General features: G+C 37.9%; 1 protein-coding gene across 5 annotated transcripts in view; it reads right to left on the bottom strand.

Annotated features, from left to right (window-relative positions):
* Positions 1 to 741: 741 nt before the first annotated feature.
* Positions 742 to 25051, bottom strand: part of LOC122560750 (casein kinase I) — a 174105-nt gene continuing 149795 nt past the window's right edge. For 4 of the 5 annotated variants that reach the window (XM_043711783.1, XM_043711802.1, XM_043711811.1 and 1 more), the window contains 3 exons: positions 16929 to 17035; positions 14477 to 14500; positions 742 to 2974 (listed from right to left, as the gene is read on the bottom strand). In XM_043711783.1, the coding sequence (XP_043567718.1) occupies positions 2920 to 2974; positions 14477 to 14500; positions 16929 to 17035 (186 nt within the window). In that variant the 3' untranslated portion in view covers positions 742 to 2919. The remainder of the gene's footprint in view (positions 2975 to 14476; positions 14501 to 16928; positions 17036 to 25051) is intronic. The other variant, XM_043711793.1, reaches the window with a different exon arrangement.

Below are 25051 nucleotides of genomic sequence, written 5' to 3'. Positions count from 1 at the left end.
GTTTTTTAGCTGGTCACACATTTGCCATTTTTCTAGTGATTTTGTGCATCTTCTCTGAAACTACTCCTTAAACATTTCACCTTTCAGTTCTGCTTCTCACCTTAAACCTCACTAATGCCCAAAAAAAGCTTATTCTAAAGTTGTGTCTTTTTTAAGAATGTAGCACTTTTGTTACAAAATATTGCATTAAAAAATGTCAAATATCACTTCCTCTCAAATTGCATTGTGGATATCCCTACACCAAATGGAATGCAGTGTTGAAGAAGAGCGCGTTTAAAAGGAAATTAGAGATGGGTAATAAGTACTGGCTCAGCCAGTGATGCCAACAATCCGACAAGAATAAAGAAAAATTTTTGCTGGTGAAAAACAGGCTCTGTTGTGTTACAATTTTACCTTGTTTTTCAAAAAATTAGACATATAGCAAATGTACAGATGTGTATAAGACAACTGACACCTAAAACAGATTAATTTCAATACTCTTCGGAGGGTTGGTGTGGACTTGTTGGGCCAAAGGGTCTGTTTCCATACTGTAGGGAATCTAATCTAATCTTTAAAAGAAAGCCATATTTCATTTTACCAACATGTCGAACAGTAAAGCAGGAATGATTGTATTAACACGTGATACCCAATGAAATTCTGAACACTGACTGAATCACACAACAATTTTTTTTTGAGAGCTTCTGACATGCATGGTCAGATGCAACAATAGATAAAATATTGCGATTAACAACATTGCCAGTCTAATTTTTAAAAAAAACTACTTTTATTTTTTTCAGTTACATATTGGGAAACAGGGATGTATTACATCACTTGTACAGTCAGGCAGAGTTCACTTTATTAGTATTGACAGAAAAGCGGTGACTGCGTAAAGTTGTTGGCCTAAACTGAACACAGCTGGATTTATAACCAAGACCAGCCTGTATCAGCAGAAAGAAACTTCTTCCCAGGCATAAAATGCAGCACTAGAAATCTCGCCAATAAGCTTGTGTAAATGCACTGGTCTTCGCTGCAGACAACGAAGGGTGGCTGATTCATTTGTAAAGATTACAGTCCATAATTACATTAATATACAACACACTTTCTTTGCTATTTGTGACAACTTCATGTTGTACACACTGTACAGGCAAAAATAAAACTACCAATTAAAATAAATTGAAAGTGATGTTCAAATTTATGGAGGTACAGAAATAATACTGTACTTATTTACACACATTATGTTATTAAAGAAAAAAAGATTTGGTCAAATACTGCAGACATAGAAGTGGTTCCCTGCCATTATGATTGCAGTTTCATGTTAAAATATTCTGCCTTGTATTCCAGTCTTTCTAACACAAACGCTAAGAAGTTTGCATGCAACATATTATCGTAAATTAATACATTGCATCAGACATAATCCAGAACTTGACATTGCTGTTCAAAAAAAATTAAGAATACTCAGCGCAAGATTGAAACTAAAAACAGTGTATAAAACAGTTGATAAACACTGCACAACATTGTATTTAAACGTCTGTGGAAACAAACTGTTGATCAGAGGATGGAAAACGGAATGAGATGTTTTATAGAACAGCTGGTTTGTTCAAAATGCAGGCACTTCAAGGGTTTATTGGGAAAGTACCTGACCCATCTCCAGCATAACGTCTTTGAACAGCTGTGATTACAATAAGAAAGGAATGTTTCACATACAACTGCACAGTTTGGGTGCCACAGCTATTAAATGCAAAAGGCAATATTATCTGACCAATTTCTTTCACATTCTTATTTTAACTTTCCATCAAAGAGCTACTTTATGGATTAAATATACAGCATCGAAGTTCCCTGGTTGTACAGGATGCATTAAAATTAGCCAAGGCTTGCCTAAAATCCATTTAGGCTTAATTAATTTCTCCAAGATGCGCCTCTCATCATTCATCATCACAGCTTTACTCCATGTCTTAACACACACTACACTTCAAGGCATGATCAGAATGCTCTCTTACCTCCTTCATTTATAATAACTCTCAGAACATTCAGCATTAATCTGTCCAAACAATACACCAGGAAGCACAGTTTACATTTTACAAACATGTCATAATATCAGACAATAAGCACATGCTGCCCTTTCTACTACACTGCTTCTCCTTTAGGAGGTAAATAAAGCAAGTATTGTTTGTACACATGAACGTCTACAGCTGTCTCATGTTGTATATACTGTAATAGTGCAACAGCCATGAAATACCACCCGCTGAATCAATCCACTCCTTCCACAGTATCTCTAGACAGTGACTTCCAAAAAGACAGATAAAGATAGCATAAAATTTAATACTGAAAATTCTGTGCAGATGTCTTCAACTAAGACAAATGAAGGGTTAATGTACAATTCTGATATTTTTGTGGTTTGTTTTCTCAGGTTTCTCCATTTGTTAGGACAGTAATAATAATGTCTTGAGTCCTCCAGTTGGCAGACCAAATACCTGACTATGCATTTCCTACAGATCTATTCAAAGCAGCTCCTGTGTAGACAAAATTCATTCTTGACTTGTAACTGTTCTGTAGTTATCACCAAGCACATAGAACATTCCTGCCTTCCACACGTTGGGACCAAATCAATCCTTCCTTTTTTTCTTAAATTGCAGCTTGATTTGGTTGAAGTCAAGTGAACTGTTTTTTTTGTTTCATACATTACCCTGACAAGAGGTCCCTCTTTCAACCTCAAAAATATGAACACCAAATTTCTGATGAAGCCTAGTTTCAAGATGAAGACTGATGAAATAAAAACAAAATACCCACATAGGACAACCACCCGAATCACTGGGCAAAAACAGAAGGAAAAAGTCCTTTGATAAAAGTCTGTTGTCACTGTAGAGATGATTTGTTTCTTGGTTATGATGAGACAGCAGATGAACAAGTAAGTAACTCTCCATGATCAGATGATTTCCAGAGTCATTTGTGACGTTGAATAGTTTTCCTTTTTCTCCGCTTGAAGAAACAGCAGCACCTGTGATTGTTTGAAAGGAAAATAAAAATAAAAATAATATTAGGGAACCGAACAGAACAGAATTCTAAATAATCTAACGATGACTACAATTTGATCAAAAATAAAAAGTAGATTACGATATATACACATATTTTAAGAAGTTAGATTCTTAGATCAAAGAATTCATTTTATATTTGATTATATACATTTTTGGTTACAACACAAATTGAGAGACAGCAACCAAGAGATGAACGGAACAAGGAATAGTTCCTCAAATATTCAGTCTTGAGCCAGCCAAAGAGAGAGAGAGAGAGAGAGAGAGAGAGAGAGAGAGAGAGAGAGAATGTGTGTGTGTGTGAGACAGAGAGAGAGCGACAGAAAGAGACAGAGAGAGAGTGTGTGAGAGAGAGGGAGAGAGAGAGACAAAACAGCACTTAATTCACTGACAAAGGGATAGAAAGAAAAAGATCAAGGTCATTAAACAAATCAAAACATTGTGAGATAGAAAGGTGTTATAGGCAGAGGGGAGGGTGCTGGCATAAGTAATGTCAACAAAAGGATGAAGTGGGGGCGGATAAGAAATTACGAGAATGTGAAATTGAGGAAAGGCAAGAATAAGAGCAAGCAAAAGTGACTGAAGGTAAAAGCAGAAGGAAGGAGTGAGCTGGAGTAGAACAAAGAGATTAGGAAAGGTTTTACAACAGGGAAGAGATAATTCTCAGAAAAATTTATATAGGGTGAAGGAGAAATACTAAGTTAGAGGTGATGCTGGGACCATTACTGTTTCTGGTTAGTAACTGTCTGCATTAAGACGTATAATACAAATTGGTCAAGTTTGCAGATAACACCAAATTAGTGGTGGCAGATCAAAAACAGGGAGCAAATCAGAACTACAGAATTATTTGAGCAAAATATGGAAGTCGACACATCATAACTCACAAAATTTAATTCCAACAAATATCAAGGCAGCAGAGAATGGAACAAAAAGGCCAAGAAAGGCAAGAGGGTAGAACAAAGGGATTGAGAGTGACCAAGAAATATGTAAGTGTTTGATGGGGAGTTAAAGCAAGGGAAGCAAAAGTGAAACAGAAAGAGCATTGATGAAAGGGTGGGAGAGGATAAAAGTGGAGAAATAATGGCTAAGAGAAGGGATGAGACAGACAGAACATTTTTTTAATAAAACCAAAAGAAAATTGCTCCAAATAAAGAGAAACAACCTAAAATATGCACCTAAGATAAGTGGATTTGGAAAATTATGCAAAGGCATAAATATTAGGATCATAATTGGGCCTCTATGACACATTTATCTATCCCTAGAATACTTTCCATGGCATTAGTGCAATGCAGTTAGGTAGTTCTTTATCTAAAAGATAGTCTTACAGTCATTGTGGCACAGTATGCAATGGGTTGGTCTCTGCAGAACACATGGCATACAGAACCAAAGTTGATAAATAACTTATTAGAATGGGAGAAATAAATTATGTAGAATAGACTGTTGTTTTATTCAAAATTTAGAATTGTTACAAAACGGGGAATTTGACATAAAATTGAGTAGTTTCTGTCCTCGTGTTCCAAGAAAATTAATTTGAATGAAAGCATGCCTACACAGGAACAAGAGTAAGTCTTGAGATTCTAACCATTTCTCCTTGACTTTTGTTGGCATTATCGTCACTCAAACACATACTATTACATCCAAGTTTGTCATTGACTAGAAATTTTACTGCACTAGCCACATAAACACAGTAAAATTATGATAAATTGAATTATAGGGAGCCCACCTGCAAATTTGTATTAAGCAATGCTTTGAGATTGTTAAGAAGCATCAATGTAACCCTATTTGCCTAAAAACATGCTCTGTGTCAAAAGGAAAAAGGAATAAAGTGGTGCAGTAAATGCCTGAAAAGTAGCTCTCGAAAAAAAAAAGTTCATATTTTACAATGTTTACAGCAAAATACATTGGAAAATGTTGGGAGTTGGCTCTGTAAATATGATAGTTTTTCTGCATAGCATCTGTTTTTGGGCAAGTCAGACAAGTCCTCAATGGAGTCAAATATGTTTATCACCTTTTCATAATGCAATGTGAAGTACTGATGTATATCAATGATCTTTGTGATTTTGGCTAAAACAGGCAACTGAATGGGTGGCCAAACATCAGGACCTTCAGGGTAATCGGTGATGATCTTCCTTTTCTTCTGTTGATACATTTTGTCCACTTTACTGATCCATGCCTCAAAAATACTAGACGTGATCTTGGTGTAATTGTTAGCTTCATAGTGCCTTGATATTCATAAAGCAATGTGACTTCCCGAACATTCCTAATGCAAGAAGCAGCAACTTGTTGGTGATATCTACCTTGGTGAAGACCATAGCAGTGACACATCACTTGTTTTGCTGTCTACAATCAGCATTTAAAGATGAAATAAAAACCAATGAACAATCCAGTCAAATACAGTCTGTGGTATCATCCACATTATAAATGTTCTCTTGGTGTATACTGGTTTAAGGTGTGAGTGTGATCTTTTTTGTCACTATCACTGCGGCTTGTCTGTGCTTTTGCGTTCTAACTCAGCTTCAATTGGTTGCTGCAGGCATGACATGCAGTTAATGTGGAGTTTCCAGTCCAGAACTTCTGTTTATCACTGGATTACCCATGGAGCTAGTGAAAATGGCTGACAACTTCACAACTGGAGTTTCAGGTTATCCCAATTTGAACTCATCACAATTTCACTGTACCACAAGTGAAAGTAGTAAAAGTGATCTCAATGAAGTTTCCATCATTGATACACACAGTTTGGAACAAATGTATCTAAACTCTGGTTATGGATTAGTGGTGCTGGAAGAGCACAGCAGTTCAGGCAGCATCCAAGGAGCTTCGAAGTCAACGTTTCGGGCAGAAGCCCTTCATACAGAAGACTAGGTCTATAATCTCAAGTTCAGAAGAATAAGAGGTGCTCTCTATGATCAGGCGATTATCTAATAGGGTTCGACAGGGAAGATGCAGGAAGAATGTTTCCCCCTGACTTGGGTGAAGATCCAAGGGGCATGGTCTCAGTAGAAACAATCCATTTGGGCTGTGAAGGAATTTCTTGACTCAGAAGATGACAGTCTTTGGAATTCTCTACGCTAGTTACTGAGTATTTCAAGGCAAAGGTCAACAGATTTCTGAAATATTAAAGATATCAAGGAATATGGACATACTGCAGGAAAAGTCAGAAGATCAGCCATGATCTTGTTGAATGGCTTAGGTTTGAATTTTTCAAACCTTGCATGGATAGCTGTTTGTAATCCTCCTGATTAGTTCATCCAAACAAATGCCAATGTTAGAGAGTTTTAACTATTTTCATATAAAGGGAAGAGGCCATTGTCAGTTCTAGTCTTAGGTGCACTCAAGTAGTTATCATTGGATAGCGACTTCAGTGGGAGCAACAATCAATTTTCAATTTGATTAGCCTTTCCTGCAAACATTGTTAATGCCTATTCTATGGAAGATTCACATGAAGACCCTTCTTATTTCCGTACTCTGTATTCGAACATTTGAATTTTTCTACATAATCAAGAATAAATTTGTCAATTTTCCTCAATAATCTTGTGTAACCTTCTTATTCCTCATCTATTTTTCCCATTTGTGATGTACAATTTGTGATGTAGAACCCCGCAGGGCGGCATGGTGGATCAGTGGTTAGCACTGCTGCTTCACAGTGCTAGGGTCCCAGGTTCGATTCTCGCCTTGGATGACTGGCTTTGTGGAGTTTGCACATTCTCCCAGAGTCTGCATGGGTTTCCTCTGGGTTCTCCGGTTTCCTCCCACAGTACAAAGATGTGCAAGTCAAGTGAATTGGCTGTGCTATATTGCCCATAGTGTTAGGTGCATTAGTCAGAGGGAAATGGGTCTTGGTGGGTTGCCCTTCGGAGGGTTGGTGCAGACTCGTTAGGCCAAAGGGCCTGTTTCCACACTGTAGGGAATCTAATCTAATCTAAACATCACAGCCATATCTGATCTTGGTCTTAGATGACTGGATATCCACCAAGATAGAGTATCATCAAATAATACCTATTAGCAATGACAAATGGGAAGTCTGAGCAACATTCCCTTCTTTCACAGGACCACAGATGTCAATTAATAGCCAATTGCTCAAACAGCTTACCTAGTTCTGCTGATGACATTGAGGGTTGTCTGTGTGCAACATAGTGCATGGGCATACAAAGTCAAATTCAACTTCTATTCTGAATAACTTACACCTCTTAATTCAATAAGGCGAAATAGCAACTTATTTAACACCTTCAATATAATATAACATCCCAAGGGATTTTATAAGGGATTTACAAAACAAAGGATGACACTGTACTATGTGAGGAGACATTAAGTCAGATGACCAAAGATTTGATCAAGAGATAGGTTTTAAGAAGTGGCTTAAGCAAGGAAAGTGAAATAGAAGTGGAGAAGTATAGGGAGGAAATTCCAAAACAACAGGTCAGCATTAGAATAAAGCTAAATATGAAATAACAGTGACATTTATTCAACAGCAAGAGTGTAAGTGCATCTTCCAAACACTACGAGTAGTAATTGAGGTACTATTTATTTTTTTAAAAAGTCAACAATAAAAGTAAGCCAACTGATCACTGTGGACACTTGCAATGATAAAATCGCAGATGGTACAGGAAGCCTTTGAACCCATCGTGTTTGCACTGTCTCGCCAAATGAACATTATGACTTAAAGTCGTTCTCCTGCCTTTACCATAACCCTGCATATTGTTTCTGTTCAAACAGTCACTTACTTCACTCTTAAATGCTTCAATTGAAGCTGCCTCCACCAGACTTGTAGGTAACACATTACAGTCAGTAGCTATTCGCTGTGTGAAAATGTCCCCTCACATTAGTTTCTTTTGTAAATCATGTGTAAATCTCGGTCCTTGAAACTTTAACAAGTGGGACTTGTTTCTCCCCACCTACTTTTGTGGGCGGCACGGTGGCAGAGTGGTTAGCACTGCTGCCTCACAGCGCCAGAGACCCGGGTTCAATTCCAGCCTCAGGCGACTGACTGTGTGGAGTTTGCACGTCCTCCCCGTGTCTGCGTGGGTTTCCTCCGGGTGCTCCGGTTTCCTCCCACAGGCAGGTCAGGTGAATTCGCCATGCTAAATTGCCCGTGGTGTTAGGTAAGGGGTAAATGTAGGGATATGGGTGGGTTGCACTTCGGCGGGTCGGTGTGGACTTGTTGGGCCAAAGGGCCTGTTTCCACACTGTAATGTAATCTAACCTACTCTTGTTCAGACCTCACATGATTTTGAAAAGTTTCAGCAAATCAGGGCATAGCTTTCTTCTCTTCAAGGCAAACAATCCCAACTTCTCCAATCTACTATCATAACTTAACAATTTTTCATTTTTGGAATTATTCTTGTAATCCTCTTTTGTACTCTCTCCAATACATTTGCAACCTTTCTGAAGTGTGATGCCCAGAACTATATACAATACTTCATCTAACTATTTGATATATCTATACTCATCCATTTTTTCCATCTTTAATGTTGATCTGCATTTTTCTAAAACACTAAACCTCCACAGAAATAAGTGTGGGAGAAAACAACTTTCACTGTGAACTCGAGAACCAATGTTAAAACGAAAGGGAACGCTGTTCACCTTGCAAATTGATCACTTTATCTCATTCCATTCATGAAGATACAAGTGTAGTCTAATGAGGTTCCACACGCCATTGCAACCAAGTCACCATGTTTTACATGGTGAAAATAGCTCTAAGGTTGATCAACCACAAGTCGAGCCTGTTCATATTTGTATCAGGTGTTCACATGTACGCATTCAACTGAAAGCCAGTAAATGACATTTTCTATAGTTAGACAGGTTGTAAGTTTGCTCGCTGAACTGGAAGGTTTGTTTTCAGACGTTTCATCACCATGCTAAGTAACATCATCAGTGAGCCTCTAGTGATGCGCTGATGTTCTGTCCTGCTTTATATTTATCTGCCTTGGTCTATTAAGGTGGATGATACAATTTCGGGTTCTTTTTCTCAGACCATGAATGGACAAGCACAGTAGAATGAGCCATCAGCATCAAACAACAGCAGACGCAGAAAAAGAAAAAACTATCCCTACAAGAAAAACTGGACAAACTCACACAAAAGAACAACATAGATAACTCAGAAGTTTGGAGTAAGAACCGATCAGACTGATCACTAACAGACATGGAAAAAGCCATCTGAGTAAGAGGAATGAACCACAACTACAGAGATGTGGACAAAAAGAACTTCTTAGCTGCATTAGAATCAACCCTGAAAGACAATGGCTCACAGAAGAAACTCAGCAGACCATCAGACAGACAGTTATTAAGCAGGAAAAAGGAAGGGTACACCCTCAATACATAAGGAAGGAAAGCCCTACAAGGGCTCAGAAATGACAGAAACAATGTAATCCTACCTGCAGACAAAGGGCGCATGATTGTCTCCCAAAACAGAACACAGTACATTGAAAAGGCGAACTCACTGCTCGCAGATACCAACACTTACCAACAGGTGGCGACAGACCCAACTCCACAGCTAGAAAGCCGTATAACAGCTGAATTGAAGAAGCTTCATAAATCAGGTGAAAGTAATAAGACAGATCTCCAAAAAAATGAAACCAGATGGATCCAACATATCTCGCTTTTTTGGATTACCTAAGGTACACAAACTAGGGGCCTCCTCAGACCCATACTCTCACTCCCTGGCACATTGACATGTAGACGAGCAAAGGAACTCCACAGAAAACTGAAATACCTAGAAGAAGACTCATGCCACTCTACCCAAGAATTTCTGAACATAAAAGAAACCAAAATAGAAGAGAACAAAATAATGGTCTTCTTTGACATAACAGCCCTATTCACATCATTTAACATCAGCCTGGCCAAAGATACATTAACTGCGCTACTAGAGGCACCAATGACACAAACACTAGACAGCACCAACTTAATCAGCAAGGACAACATCCTCAAGCTTGTAGACCTGTGCCTCACTAACCACTTCACCTTCAATGACCAGACCTACAAACAAACCAACGGAACACCCATGGAATCATCAATACCAGGCTTCTTAGCAGAAGCAGTAATGCAGGGACTCAAAAGAACAGCCATCCCCACAATCCAACCCAAACTTTGGGTCCGCTACGGGAATGACACCTTTGTCATCACAAAATAGAACAAAATTAGAGGAAGCTTACAACATCATAAATTTACTGGCATAAAGTTCACAGAAGAGGAGGAGGAGAACAACAGACTCCCCTTCCTAGATGTCACAGTAGAACAAACAGTTAAGGTAGAACTGCAGACCAGCATCTATAGGAAAGCAACACACACAGGCCAGATATTCAACTGCAGGAGCAATCATCCCAACAACCACAAACTGAGCTGCATCAGGACATTATTAAAACAGGCCATAACACACTGCAGTATCCAGGAACTATGAGCGGCAGAAGAAAAATACCTATACAGCGTATTCAAGAACAACGGGTACCCGATAAACAGTCTGCTGATTCTTAAACAACAAACCCAAATAAGTAGATACACCACGCCCAGAGACTCTAACCACACCACCATACATCAAAGACATCTTGGAGATGACTACCAGACTACTCCGACCCTTTGGCATCATGGGTGCCCACAAACTTACCAAGACACTGAAACAGTAACCGATGAACCTAAAAGGACTCTATCCTAACAAACAGCAAAACTATAAGGTACATATTAAATTCAGATTTAATTTGTATCACAGATGTTTAGGCAGCTGCAACAGTGGCACATGGGGCTAATCTAGAATTTCTTTGATATTTTGAATATCGTACTTGGTAAATTACAGAGTTGGGGCTGTTCTTTGTGATATCAGTAAAATTGCTTGCGTGGAATCATGACTCGCTTTGTCAGAATTAAGAGTATGATTTTTTAAAAAAAATTCATTCACGGGATGAGGACGTCAATGACCAAGCAGCATTTATGCCCATCCCTAATTACCCAGAGGGAAGTTAAGAGTCAATCACCTTGCTGTGGGTCTGACATCACATGTCGGCCAGACCAAGGAAGGTTGGCAGTTTCCTTCCCTAAAGGACATTAATCAGGTTTTCCTGACAATTAAGAAAGAATTCATGGTCATCATTAGACTCTTAATCCCAGATATTTACTGAATTCAAATTCCACCATCTACTGTGGTGGGATTCACACCTGGGTCCCTAGAATATTATCTAGCTCTCTGGATTAACAGTCCAGCTACATTATCACTAGGCCACCGTCTCCCTCTAAATATATACATGGGTGCAATTGTGTGAATTATTTTGCAGTATATAATGAAATTCAGTGGTAGCTTCCTTTGAAAGGCAGAGCTTCACAGGTACTGGCATGAGATAATGCAGATAAGAGATCTCTGCATATTTTGAGACGGGAGCACTTAGAAGTCCCAAGGTAAGAAATGTGCAATTCTGACGAAGGATCCCACTGATGGGCAATACAAGCTGAAAAATAGGCTAACAATCTCTGTGTTGACCACATCTTTGCTTCTCATTGCTGAATTCTCCTCATTATCAAAAGAAAGGAAATAATTAAACTCCTTTACCGCTCTATTAAAAGCACAAATGTTCTGACATTTTTCCATATTTTCCTAATCATTTAGCTTCACAACCACAAGGAAATAGATGTTCAAGAATTACTATACAGTATATGATTAATCTACAAAATCAATTTTAGACCAAGAGGGAATTTAAAAATCAGTCACACAGATATTGAAAACATTGAAGCCTGGAATGTGACAGCTCACATTTCTCACTCTGTCAGAAATAACTATATCATTTGAAATAAGGAAGGCTGTTAAATATTGCAATAAAATGTAGAAATCTTCCTCTTCAGAAGTCTAAGCTAGAGCGACAAAGTGATTCCAATGCCACTGGGTTCATGGAGATATATCACTGCAGCTGAATATCTCCAAGTAGAATCCAGGTCCAAGCCAGGTTTGTTACAATTCTAGCAGATTTACAACTGAAATCTGGCATGGAGTTTTAGGGTCACAATTTGTCAGAACAGTTATTTTGTTCACGTATAATGAATACTTCTACAGGAAGAGAATTACCTGCAGTTCCATTTAAATCAATCTCTAAAATGTGACCAGTTTTAGATGGAATATACATCATAAACATAGATATACTTCTGATAACCATTTTGACATGTGTACCTGGCTGGACAGCTGACTTATGGTGCAGAGTGATGCCAACAGTATAGATTCAATTCCTGAACTGGCTGAGGTCACCATGAAGGAGTCTCATCCTCAACTTTCCCTTCACCTTAGTCGTGGTGCCCTTAATGAGAGAGCAGCCCTATGGTCCAGTAAGGGTAATTATGTAAATGGTGGAATTACAGAAATTATTTGCATGCTGTGTAAATGTGGAGGAATTAGGCAAAGTACTGGAAATATGAGCAAGTGAAATCAATGATGACTCACTTGAACATTTTGAGAATTCTAAAATCTCCAGAATCTTTTCTCAATTATGGCTGTGTAAAGTATGTTGGTGGAGTGATATGTGAAAGTGGACAGGCATTCGCTATTTTTGTTGGCCTCTGGAAAGTATGGGATAAGTTGGGGAAGCAAAGAGTGAAGCCTATCATTTATTCTCAATTTGATTTAGGTTGATTAAAAAAATGCCAATCACTTTGGCAAAAGGATGTTTCAGAAGCAACTGCTTTTTTTTTAAATTCAGAAAACAAAAACAATTTAGAAATGTTTTAGTATTCTATGATTAATGTTTGGGCTTTTAGCAATAGCAATAGACAATGCACTAAGACCTCCTGACTCTATCTTGAGGTTTAGAGGTTAAATCAAGATTGTTAAGATGAGAGTCCCCTTTCTTCTGAAAACATACTTTACCAGTAAGTTGGCTTAGTTCCTATTTCGATTGCACAAACTTAATCATAATTTGGTACAACTATAAGCAATCACATTCAGAAAGGACAAAGGCTGACATGGGAAGCGAAAAAAACACACTTAAGAAGCTTTTTCAAGTATAGAATCAAAGCATATGATCTGTGTCTTCCTTCATTTGGTAGTAAGTTATGCTACCAGTAGGTGAAAGAAAATGAGAAAAAGTTGTGTTCTTCGATATTAATATTCTTGTGGAACATTCATGGTACACATTTAGTAGTGGAATCTAAATTCCTACCTAGATTGGGAATATGCCAGGTTGAAACTCTCAAAAAATTGCAATATAACCCATTAATTCACTAATCTGAATTGTTTATCAAAATATATAGTCGATTGCTTAATATTTTACTCTTCAATTAGAATTCTTGAACAAGCTTACAAAGCTATGTATTTTTCTAGAGGTGTAATCAAACAAAAAAAAATAGACAACACTAAGTAAAGAGATATTAAGAGTTGCGATCAAAAGAGTTGTCGAATAGGTAGGTTTTAGGGCGGGGTTATCAAGAAGGAGTAAAAGGTTGAAAAGACGGAGATTTATGAAGGGAATTACAGTGTCTAGGGCTCAGATAGCTGAAGGCGCTGATTGCCAATGATTTGCATAAGACTGCAGATTCAGAGGAATGAAGAGTTCGTCAGAGAGAATGAGCCAGTAGTGGTGGGTGCAAAACTGGATGAAGCCACTAAGGTACAAAGTGGTAAAGAGGTGATTACAATATTTTGTATTTAGTAATATTTGATAAAAGATAATCAGATGAATAAGTCAATCTACCATTCACTACCCATGAGGTTTCATTATAAATATTACAACCAGTGAATCTATGGAATTTATTATAGCCTGGCCACAATCAAGTTTTTGCATTTTAAAATAAAAATTTTAAGTGACCAAAATCTTAAATCTTTGCATTAAAAAAAAGTTCAATGCAACACGCCATGCTTGGTTTATTGCCCAAAATGCTTCATTAGTCTAAAAGAAATAGAATACTGATCAATGGTCATTAAAAATAAGCTCACAATTAGTGGGGTGCAGGGTACCAAAAACTAGCAGGTCATAGGAAAGCAGAGAAACTAGTATCAGTGCACAAGACCTCAAATTCAAGAGCTCCCAACTCTCTTAACTTTAGGTGCCAAATCTTTTCATCATTTAAACCAATATAATTAGCATCTTCTCTGAGCATGAAAGAGTTGGAGACTCTAGGATGAAGCCGTAGAGGGAAAGCACAAATTCATAATAAGCACAAGTTCACAATAAGCAAACTCAACATTACACCACTGTAGAGAATACACTTAAGCCTAAATCAAAATTCATGGCAGAAGAGTGAAAAAGCAAGCAGAATAGTTCAACAACAAGATGTCAAAGGTCATTATGCTCCCAAATTTGTTGTGCAAAAGCATTTCCAAGGTATATAAAGTTCTGATCAATTTGACCAGAATTCCAAAGATTGTTATTATGAAAGCAATAGGTAAATTTATGTCCAATCAATGTATTATTATTGCCATGGAACTTGGCATTTTTAGGGAACAGACCGGGCAGCTCTCGTTAGCTGAACCTATTCCTGTCTGCCTGCAGACTGAAACCACTCACCACATGTTCAACACTTTCTGGCAGCTATACAAAAAGGGAAGAAACAAATAGAAACAAAACGGAATCAAAACCAGAGCCCATAGTGAGAAAACTGCTGTCACAAATGTAAACCTAATAGCTTTCTTCGTCAAGCTTTAGATCTACATAAGCAGCACACAACAGACAGCAAAGGAATTCTATATTTGTAAAGCAAAATTACAGTTAAGCAAGAACAATTCTTAAAGCCCATTTTTAATATGGAAAATAATTTGGCATTTGTCTTCAAATGCTTCTCATTTGTAAATGAGGAATTCAGTTCCACTTATTGGTCAGACCATAGATTCAAATAATTTGAATTTGAGGTTCATGAGCCAAATAAACTGAAATTACATCCAGGCAACACTTCTGTGCTTTGGTTCACAAGCTGGGAAATACTTAAAACAACGCCCTAAAAAACAATATCAAAGGACCCTCCTGCTTTCTAAGGCAATGTTGTGCATCAGACACCTTTCTAAAGGCAACATGGACTGGAGTGACACAGCTCATTTCACATTATTCTGTGCAGTTAAAATATAATTCTAAATGTTAATATTCTATCAATCAAAACACATTTAGGGGCTTCTGTCAATTTTATAGTTTGTCTCATCATTTGACGAAGCAATCCATGCAGGCAGTGTTACAATCTATTACCAAAACAGCAGCCCACATGATGCAATCCATAATAAAATTCTTCCATCAGCCACTCGTTTCCTGTAGATGTAAACTAATCAGAATCTGTATGGGTGCAAGCTATATTTGCCTTTCACGTATTAAGAGAAACACGCTATTATAATTCCCTCCCTCATCTTTTCTCCCCCCAGATACATTGATGGCTCCACTGGGGCTGCTTCCTGCTCTTACCTCAAACTGAAAATTTCAAGAAGTGCGCTTCCAAACCCATCTTTTCATCATCTACACAAGGGCCATCCCTTCCCCAACTTCTCCATTTCCAGGACAAGGCTGTCAACCAGGATTGACAGTAAAGTAAATCCCCACTAACGTGAATGATATTTCCTTCTGCACTGCTTTTTGAAAGGACTCTATTTTATTCTCCCAGTTCCTTCATCTCTGCCACATCTGTTCCAATTATACCATCTTTGATCAGTGCTTTTGTTGTGTTTTCCTATTTCCTCAACTGAGAACTCTCCTCCACCATAACTGACCTTTGACCTCATTTCCCAAACGTCTGTACTCACATCTTCCCCGCTCTTCAATCACAATACAGCTTCCCTCTCTTCACCCTCTACCTCATCAACCATCACATTCAACAAATCATCTTCTGCCATTTCTGCCAACTGCAGTGTGATGCCATCACCAAACTGCTTTCACTCCTCTTTCAGCATTTGAGAAGGACCACTTCCCCTCTGACACCCTGGTACACTCTTCCCACCCCATGTTTCACCGACAGCTTCCAGTGCAAGTACAGATGTAACATTTACCCTTTCACTTCCTTCTTCCCCACTGTCCAGGACTTCAAATTCTCTGTCCAGCTGACTAACTTGCACCTCTTTCAATTCAGTACATTGCATTTGCTTCTTACAATGGCGTCTCCTCCACATTGCAGAAATCAAATGCAGATTGAGCACTGCTTTTGAACATCTGTGTTCATTCCACAAGCGTGACTTTGAGCATCAAGTCACTTGCCATTTTTATATTCTGTCTAATTCTCACTATGACTAAAATGTCCTTGAACTCCCACATTGACCTAGTGAAGCTCATTGAGAGTCTTGAGGAACTGCGCCTCATTGTTTTCATTAGGCGCTTCCAGAGTTAACAGTAATTGTAATAACTTCAGATTATAATCAGTTAATTTTTTAAACATTTTTTGAAAAAGAGAGCAGATCCTGGTAATGATTCTAATTTTGTCATTTATAATTTGGCTATCCATCTTTTTTTTCTTTTTATACCCATTTTAATCTCCTTTTACGCCTTTTTGACATTTAAATCAGTCCTACCTTCCACCCTATCACAGACCTTCCCTTTTGTTCTTTCCTCCCCTGTTCCTCCCCGCCTCTGTACATGATTTAAAAGCTGTTACATCGCTAACTTCTTCCAGTTCTGACGAAAGGTCATCGACCTGAAACGTTAACTTTGTTTCTCTCTCCACAGATCCTGCCTGACCTGCTGAGTATTTCCAGCATTTTCTGTTTTTATTTCAGATTTCCAGCATCCGCAGTATTTTGCTTTTGTTGTAGTATAATGGGCCTAGAAGACAATTGAAAATTACCCTTGTTTTTAAGTTCCACATAAATGGGTTTGCTATCTATTGTCAAACTACATCTTCAAGGACTGGAAGATATTACAGAAATATCAGAAAAGAGACGGCAACATTATTGGATTCTTTTGATGGAACATTTCAATTTACAAAAATAATCCTTTAGCAACTGTAGTTCAAGAAAACACAGCAAAATACATGACATGAAGGTGCACATACTTTGTTTCATCCATAACTTCCACTTCCGCTGGGGCTGTGATTGGAGCATTGGAGTGTCCAGCTGTGGGGTCATCTGTATTCAGTTCTCCATTCGTTGAACTAACCACCTGAAAAGCAAGTAAAAGCACCTGGAATTATGAAAATTATACAGTTATTTAATCGAACATTTTTCTAAAATGAGCTGCATTTTAAGCTTCACTTCCAAGTGCCAACAGTTAGTATCTAATAATAGTTAATATCTGGATGGTCAATTAGTTGGACGGCTGGTTTGCGAAGCAGAGTTGATGCCAGCAACGTGGGTTCAATTCCTGTACCGGCTGAGGTTACCATGAAGGACTCTCCTTCTCAACCTTTCCTCTCTCGGGAGGCATGGTGATCCTCAGGTTAAGCTCACCATCAGTTGTGTCTGTCAAGAGAGAAGTCCTTTGATCCAGTCGGAATATAGTGACTTTTCTTGGAGTTAATACCTGACAAGTAATATATCTCTTAAAACACAATATTTTAAAAATAAACTGCAATTGCTGATTTTTAATTTGGTGTCAACTTTGTTCTTCTCTTCACTTTCTTAATTCATCTGCTCCGCCAGTAAGAGGAACAAGAATATTGAACCTACTTAAGATTTAGTAGCACAACTGATTTTAAACAAAGAGGACCACCACCTTTTGGTATAAAAGGTAAGGTAATTACTCTAACATCTACACAACTGTATGCTTCTCTCAAGGCTGTTGATGAACGTGCTTAACCAGTCACTTCCCGTTTGTTATGTCGCTGGAGACTGATCCTGTTATGACAAAGTCGAAATCTTCATTGCCTGACTGAATGGAAATCAAGTGGTCCATTTTTTTTTAAAAGCAAAATCTTTTAATAGTCCAAAATTGAGTTGGAAGGGATTTTAAACTTGTCAGCATCGTACAGCAACACTGCAAGAATTGAAAACTAAAAAGCCCAAGAAAACAAGAATGTTAACCATTAGGATTTTATCTTTCCAGCACTGATTTTCAATAAATGCCATCTTAGTTGTCAGAATTTGCATTTAAGCTGTTAAATTCACATTTATTGAAAGTCATATTAAATAAAAACATCTTAATAAAAGAATAAACAGGTTTATATCTGACAGCTCCTCAAATCAAAATTTGTCTAAAGTCATTCAAAGGAAAGACCAGGCCACTACAATCACAATGGCTTTAAACTTAGTTACTTTAAATAGTGTCAAAGATAGTGTAAATTGCCCAAATTCTTAGCACCATATTAACCATTCGTGATTACTTGAAGTTAAAAGTATTGTAATGTATCATAACCTTTCCATTAGTTATCCGAAGTGAAATTCCATTCTCTGTCAAGCTAACACAAAGGTCTTATTTATACATGTAATCTTGTACAATGCACAGTGCCCTCCCACCCTAAACATACAATTTATTTACATTGTTTTATCAGACATGTAAGGGAACGTAGAGGAGGAAAGACAAAGTACTCTTCTCTGCTAATTTATTATTAAGTAAGTCAACTACTCCCAATTACCTTTATAAAATAGAATAGATGTTCAAACTTCAGTAAGCAATTATGTGTATAAAAAGTTCTACAAAAAAACCCCCAAGCCATTATGGGAGCAAGTGACCATAAAAATGCTCAGCTTTCAAGTTAGAAATCTGTTTTGATGTAACTAGACATCAAATTATCTTCTATAAACTTCAACATAAAACATATTTAAATTACTGCAAGAAGAGAAAGTAGAAGATAGCAAGAAGTTCAAAGCGCTTGCAAGCTTAACATCAGGGATATATTCAGCTTTACTTCCAAAATCTCATCTCATCACTATTTCAGAGACATGGTTACAAGACGACCAAGGTTAGGAAATAAATGCTCAAAGATACACAATATTTCAAATAGAGAGACAGTACAAAATGAGAGGTAATCCTGATAATTAATGATGACACACAGACAGCAGTAAGAAACTACCTTGGCTCAGAAAATCACATAGTTGAATTAGTAAGGATGGAGATGAGGAAGAGAAAGGTTGAGAAAACACTGGTGGAAGTTGCTTGTAGGCCACTAATAGTAGCGATACCATTGGATAGAGCATGAAACAAGAAATCAATTGGGCTTGTACCAAAGGCAATGTAATTGTTGTGGGTGACAATCCGAGCAAATATGTATCACTCAAACAACCCCAGAAGCAATAATGGTCTAACAATCTGTTTATACTTATGGAATCTTGAATGTGAACTGGTTGCCGAGTTTCTTGTCAGATGAGAACTACATTTTAGAAGTAGTACACAGACTGTAAAACTCCTGTGAACCCTTTTATCCGATAACACAATTCCTAAGTGTCTGCTAGCTTCCTTCTGTGACAAAAAAGCTCTATCATTTCTTTTATGGAACTGAACAATTTATATCAAATTAGCCTCTTCTTGACAGTTATTTGGTATGGAACCGGTTGGTGTTAACTGTTCCTAATCATCCTTGAGAAGGTAAAAAGTGTTGATTTCCAAATTCCTCTCAAGGAGAAGCAATGGCTTAGTCATATCTTCATTAGACTATTAATCCAGAGACCCAGATAATGTTCTGGGGAGCACCAAAAGAACTGTGAATGCTGCGAATCAGAAATAAAAACAGAAGTTACTGGCAGCATTGGTGAAGAGAAATCAAAGTTCACATTTCGGATTAACCAGAAGTTCTGAGGAAGGGTCACCAGGCCGGAAACATTAACTTTGATGTCTCTTCACAAATACTGCCAGATCTGGTGAGCTTTTCCAGCAATTTGTTTTTGTAACATTCTGGGCACCTGTTTCAAATCCCACCATGGCAGATGGTAGAACTTGAATTCAATAAGGCATCCGGAATTGATGGTCTAATGATGATCACAAAACCACTGTCAATTGTCCATCTGATTTACTAATGTCCTTTAGGGAAGGAAATCTGTCATCCTTGCCTAGTCTAGTTTACATGTGACTCCAAACCCACAGCAATGTGGTTGACGCTTAACTGCCTCTAGGATGGACAGTAAATGCCAGCCTAGTCAGAGACACCCACCTCCCATGAGTGAATAAAATAAATTCCAAAATGTAAAGTAGGGAAGAACAGCAACAAAACAGCAAGTGTCGACTGAGATGGCAAGCAACAGTTTGTTGCTATTTAGTTAGTTTCTATTTTGGAGTAAGGGAACATAGAAGAATAATTCTAAACTCTCCATACGACTTCCTCTATCCAATACCTCAACATAAAATCCCACATGAAGGCGACAAATGCAGATTCATCTCACCTGTAAATATATCAATGAAACCTGAATGCAAGTTTGGTCAAATTCAACGTCACCTCCAAGAAGCATGGTCACAAATCAAGAACACTTGAATGGAGAATATGGTGACCAGAATCAAAAATAAAATTGAACATTCTCATAACACTGGGACTGGGTTAAAAATCATGTAGGGGGCCTATAAAGGGAACCTTCTTTCGACCTTGAAATGGAAAATTGTCTATTCCAAAACAATAACAAAAAAAATCTGAAGGACATCATATACAATCAAATAGAAAAAGACTGTCTTGTCAAAATTAAATCATTAAATATACAGTTCTGTAACTTTGTGGAAGAACAGGACATTGGTTAGGCCACTATTAGAATACTGCATGCAATTCTGGTCTCAATGCTATAAGAAGGATGTTGTGAAAGTTGAAAGGGTTCAGAAAAGATTTGCAAAAGATTTGCCAGGGTTGGAGGGTTTGAACTGTAAAGAGAGACTGAATAGACTGGAGCTATTTTCTCTGGACAGTCGGAGGCTGAGAGGTGATCTTATGAAGGTTTATTCAATCATGAAGTGCACAGATGGGGTAAATAGACAAGGTCTTTTCCCCAGGGTGGGAGAATCTAAAGCTGGAGGGCATAGGTTTAAGGTGAGAGGGGAAAGATTTAAAAGGGACCTATAGAGCAACGTTTTCACGCAGAGGGTGGTGCGTCTTTGGAATGAGTTGCCAGAGGAAGTGGTGGAGGATAGTACAATTACAACATTTAAAATACATTTGAGTGGGTATATGAATAGGAAGGGTTTAAAGGGTTATGGGCCAAATGCTGGCAAATGCGACTACATTTATTTAGGATATCTAGTCAGCATGGACCCGAAGGGTCTGTTTCTGTGCTGTATATCTCCATGACTCTAATTGAAATATTCGATGTGAAATAATTAGCACAGAAGTAAACTTTCAACACACAAAAAGGTTTTGTTCTATCGGAATATGGATATGCTTGTGAGCTTCATTCTCACTCCTACTGAGGAAGATCCAGTTACCAGGGTAAAGAAAGAAAGAAGCAACAAATGAAGACAGTGATATTTTCTAATCACAGGCAATGCAGTCAGAATTTAATTTGATTGGCAATAGAATTAAAACAGCCTTTACAAAGATAAGTGCTAGAGTAATTGTCGTCTTAAGCGGTAATCAATAGCGATTTATCAGTTTTTAACTTAAAACCTTGTCCCTTGCACTGGTAAATTCATCACAGCACACAACCTTATCTTATTTATTCCTCTATTTTTCTGAAAAACCATGAAAAATATTTCCATCGGAATTTAGTGGAAAAGGGCACATCACAGGGGAAATCACTAAAGACCACTGGCAAGCTAAGAGACATTGTGTAGTCTGTATTTCAATCATGATTCATTGAAAAGAGTGTCATTTACAATCAAAATCATCAAAAAAAAAGTTAAGGCTGAGCCAAGAAAGGAGATAAAATGAGGAAAGGGAAATAGTAAGGGAGGACCCAGACAGCGGAAGGCATGGTTACAAGTTCCCCAAAGCTTCAGGCATCCATTTTTCACCATTACCTTTAATATTTCTTCTTGGCCTCAGCCATCTTAACTTACGTAACCTCCTCCAGCCTACAACCACATCCCATAGACCTAGTGTCATATTCCCACCAAACATCACCCATAATTGACAGCCATGCCAGGATCCAAAATCTGGAATTACCTGCTTGAAGTCCCTTCATCACGCCACTTTTCTCTCTTCGTACAAGGTGACACTTTTAAGAGTCCACCTCTTCTATCAAATGTGTGCTCAACCTTTTACTTATTTCCTTTGGTTCGGTTTCATATTTATTTCTGGCACTATAAAATAACATCCTTTTTATGATAGAGATACCTATTGAAGGTAAGTTGTAATTGTTGATGAATTAATTCAAGTGGATTAACCAGCCTTTACAAAAGGAACAGATATTGAACCATTAAAACTTGCATTAACTGGCATTTAAATTTGCTAATATTCAAGGGTAAACTCAGTATTTCACCATGGTAAGCAATGGGATATATTAAAAATCTACAGATCACACAGGAAATAATATCTTCCACAGCTAAACAGTCAACAGCATTACATTTTAAAGCAACGGATGCCCACCCTTCACATTTCTCTGATGCAATAACATAAAAATGGTAGTGAACAGGGAAGAAAGTAAAGCAATTTTATATTGCCACTGTTGTTTTGACACTCCATACCTAACAGATGCAATATGAAGGACATACATGCATTCATTAATCATTCCACTAACATTCATGCTCCAGTGACATTCAACACCAGCTCAGAAGAAATTATCCAGCAACATCACATGCACCTGGGAATTAATATTGGACACAGTGGATCAGAAGTTTAAGTGCTGAGGCAATAACAATTATTTTCTACCCATACATATCATTAGTATGCAAACTAGTGTGGTAAAATATATTAGATAACTGAAGTACAAACATTTTAATTATTGTGTATGTAATTATAGATAGCTGTAACTATCAAGTCTGTCATGATAGATATATGTACACATGCTAATACATATGTACATAGCATTGCATTGCATTACACACCTTAACATACACATTTAATATATATAAAAATAAAATGCTCTTCATCTTCCCTCTAATCCTTGCTAATTGCCCTAAATCTGGGTCCTGTAGTTAATGACAATCATTCCAGTGAAAACAGTTTCTCCTCATTCATCCTGTCAAAGCTGTAACAAGAAAATCACACAGGAACATTGGAATTAGGTGTGGGTGTAGGCAATTCAGTCCTTTGAGCATCCTCCACCATTTAACATGATCATGGCTGATCTTTTCATAGTCTCAACTCCACTTTCCTGCCTGTTCCCATATTCCTTTCTCCTGCCTTTCATCAGAAACATATTCCTTTCTTTCTTGAATCTGTTAATTGATTTTGCCTCCACTGCATCCTGAGGCAGGGAGTTCCACACATTCACAACCCTCAGAGAAGTAGTTTCTCCTCATCTCAGATTTGAACCTACCTCCTCTCGTTCTAGATCTATGACATCTTTTCCTAGACTGTCCCATAAAGGGGAACACCTGCTCAACATCCACCTAATCAATCCCCTTTAGCATTTGAAATACTTCAATCAAATGCTCCATCCGCATTCTTCTGAACTCCAACAAGTACAAGCCCATGCTATTCAACCGTCATGATAGCCCTTTCATCCCTGGAATCAACCTGGTGAACCTTCTCCAGTGTCACCACATCATTCCTCAAGTAAGGAAACTAAAACTGGACACAATACTCTACATCTGATTTCACCAACACCTTATGTCATTGTAACAATAGTTTTTTTTATTTTTATAATCCAGTCCTTTTGCAACAAATGCCAAGATTCCATTTGCCTTTCTTATTTCTGTATATGCTGCACCTGCATACTCACTTTTTGCAAATCATGTACAAAGTTGGCCAGATCCCCTTGAACTGATGTGCTTTGAATCTGCTTCCCATTTAAATGATAAATTGCCCTTTTATTTTTTGGCCAAAATGGATAACCTTGCACTTATCTACATTAAACTCCATCTGCCAGATTCTGGGCCATTGTCCTAGCCTATCAACATCCATCTGTAAACTTTATCTCATCACAGCCTACTTTCTCACCTATTTTAGTATCATCCTTAAATTTTGCTATGTTACATTCTGTCCATTTGCAGATTATTTATATACATCATAAATTGTTGAGGTCTGAGAACTGAACACACAGGCGCCCCACTAGTTACAATTTGCCACCCAGAGAAGGGCCCATTTATCTGACCCTCTGTTTTCTGTTAGTCAACCAATGTTCCATCCAAACCAATGCTCTACCCTTAATACTCTGGGATCTAACCTTTTGGATCAATCTTTTATGCAGCATCTTGTCAAATGCCTTCTGGAAGTCCATATATACCACATCCACCAGATCCCCAGTATTCATCTTACTGGTTACATTCACAAAGAACTCCAGCAAGTTTGTCAAGCATGACTTGCCCTTCATGAAACCATCCTGGCAGTAGTGAATTGACCTTTTTTTTCCTAAATGTTCAGTTAGCTCTTCCTTTATGACTGACTCCTCACTACAGAGGTCAAACTAACTGGTCTACAGTTTCCTACTTTTTGCCTCTCCCCTTTTTGAGCAAGGGTGTCACATTAACATGTTTTCAGTCCAATGGCTCCTTTCCAGAATCCAGGGAATTTTGGACCATCATAACAAATGCATCCAAAATCTCAGCTGCCACTTCCTTTAATAACCTTGGGTTCAGGCCATCAGATCCCAGGGACTTATCTGCCTTTAATCCCTAGTTATCTGCCTTTAATCTCTGTATACTTAATACCTTCTCCCGAGTTATAGTAATTCATCAAGTTCATTTGTAGCAGTTGCAGTTTTTGGGAAGAAATCATTATCTTCCACTGTGAAGAGAGAGTCAAAATATTGGATTAGTCATGATTTAGAGATGCCGGTGTTGGACTGGGGTGTACAAAGTTAAAAATCACACAACACCAGGTTAAAGTCCAACAGGTTTAATTGGAAGCACACTAGCTTTCGGAGCAACGCTCCTTCATCAAGTGGTAGATTAAACCAATTAAACCTGTTGGACTATAACCTGGTGTTGTTTTAGTGCCTTTGCCATTTCTGAATTCCCCATTATTACCTCGCCATGTTTGTCCTCTAAAGGGCCAACATTTACTTTCACTATTCTCTTCCTTTTAAATACTTATAGAAGCTTTTGAATATCAGGGCTTATGTTGTCTGCTCATTTCCTTTCATAGTTAATCCTTTAATTTGTTTCTAGTATCCTTTGATGTTAAAAGCTCTCCCAATTTTCCAGAATGCCAAAACTTTTGCAGTA

This window comes from Chiloscyllium plagiosum, chromosome 2 (assembly GCF_004010195.1).
Source record: "Chiloscyllium plagiosum isolate BGI_BamShark_2017 chromosome 2, ASM401019v2, whole genome shotgun sequence".
NCBI classification, from domain to species: Eukaryota; Metazoa; Chordata; class Chondrichthyes; order Orectolobiformes; family Hemiscylliidae; genus Chiloscyllium; species Chiloscyllium plagiosum.
The sequence above is the reverse complement of the archived record's forward strand: the minus strand, read 5'-3'. Positions and strand labels throughout refer to the sequence as shown.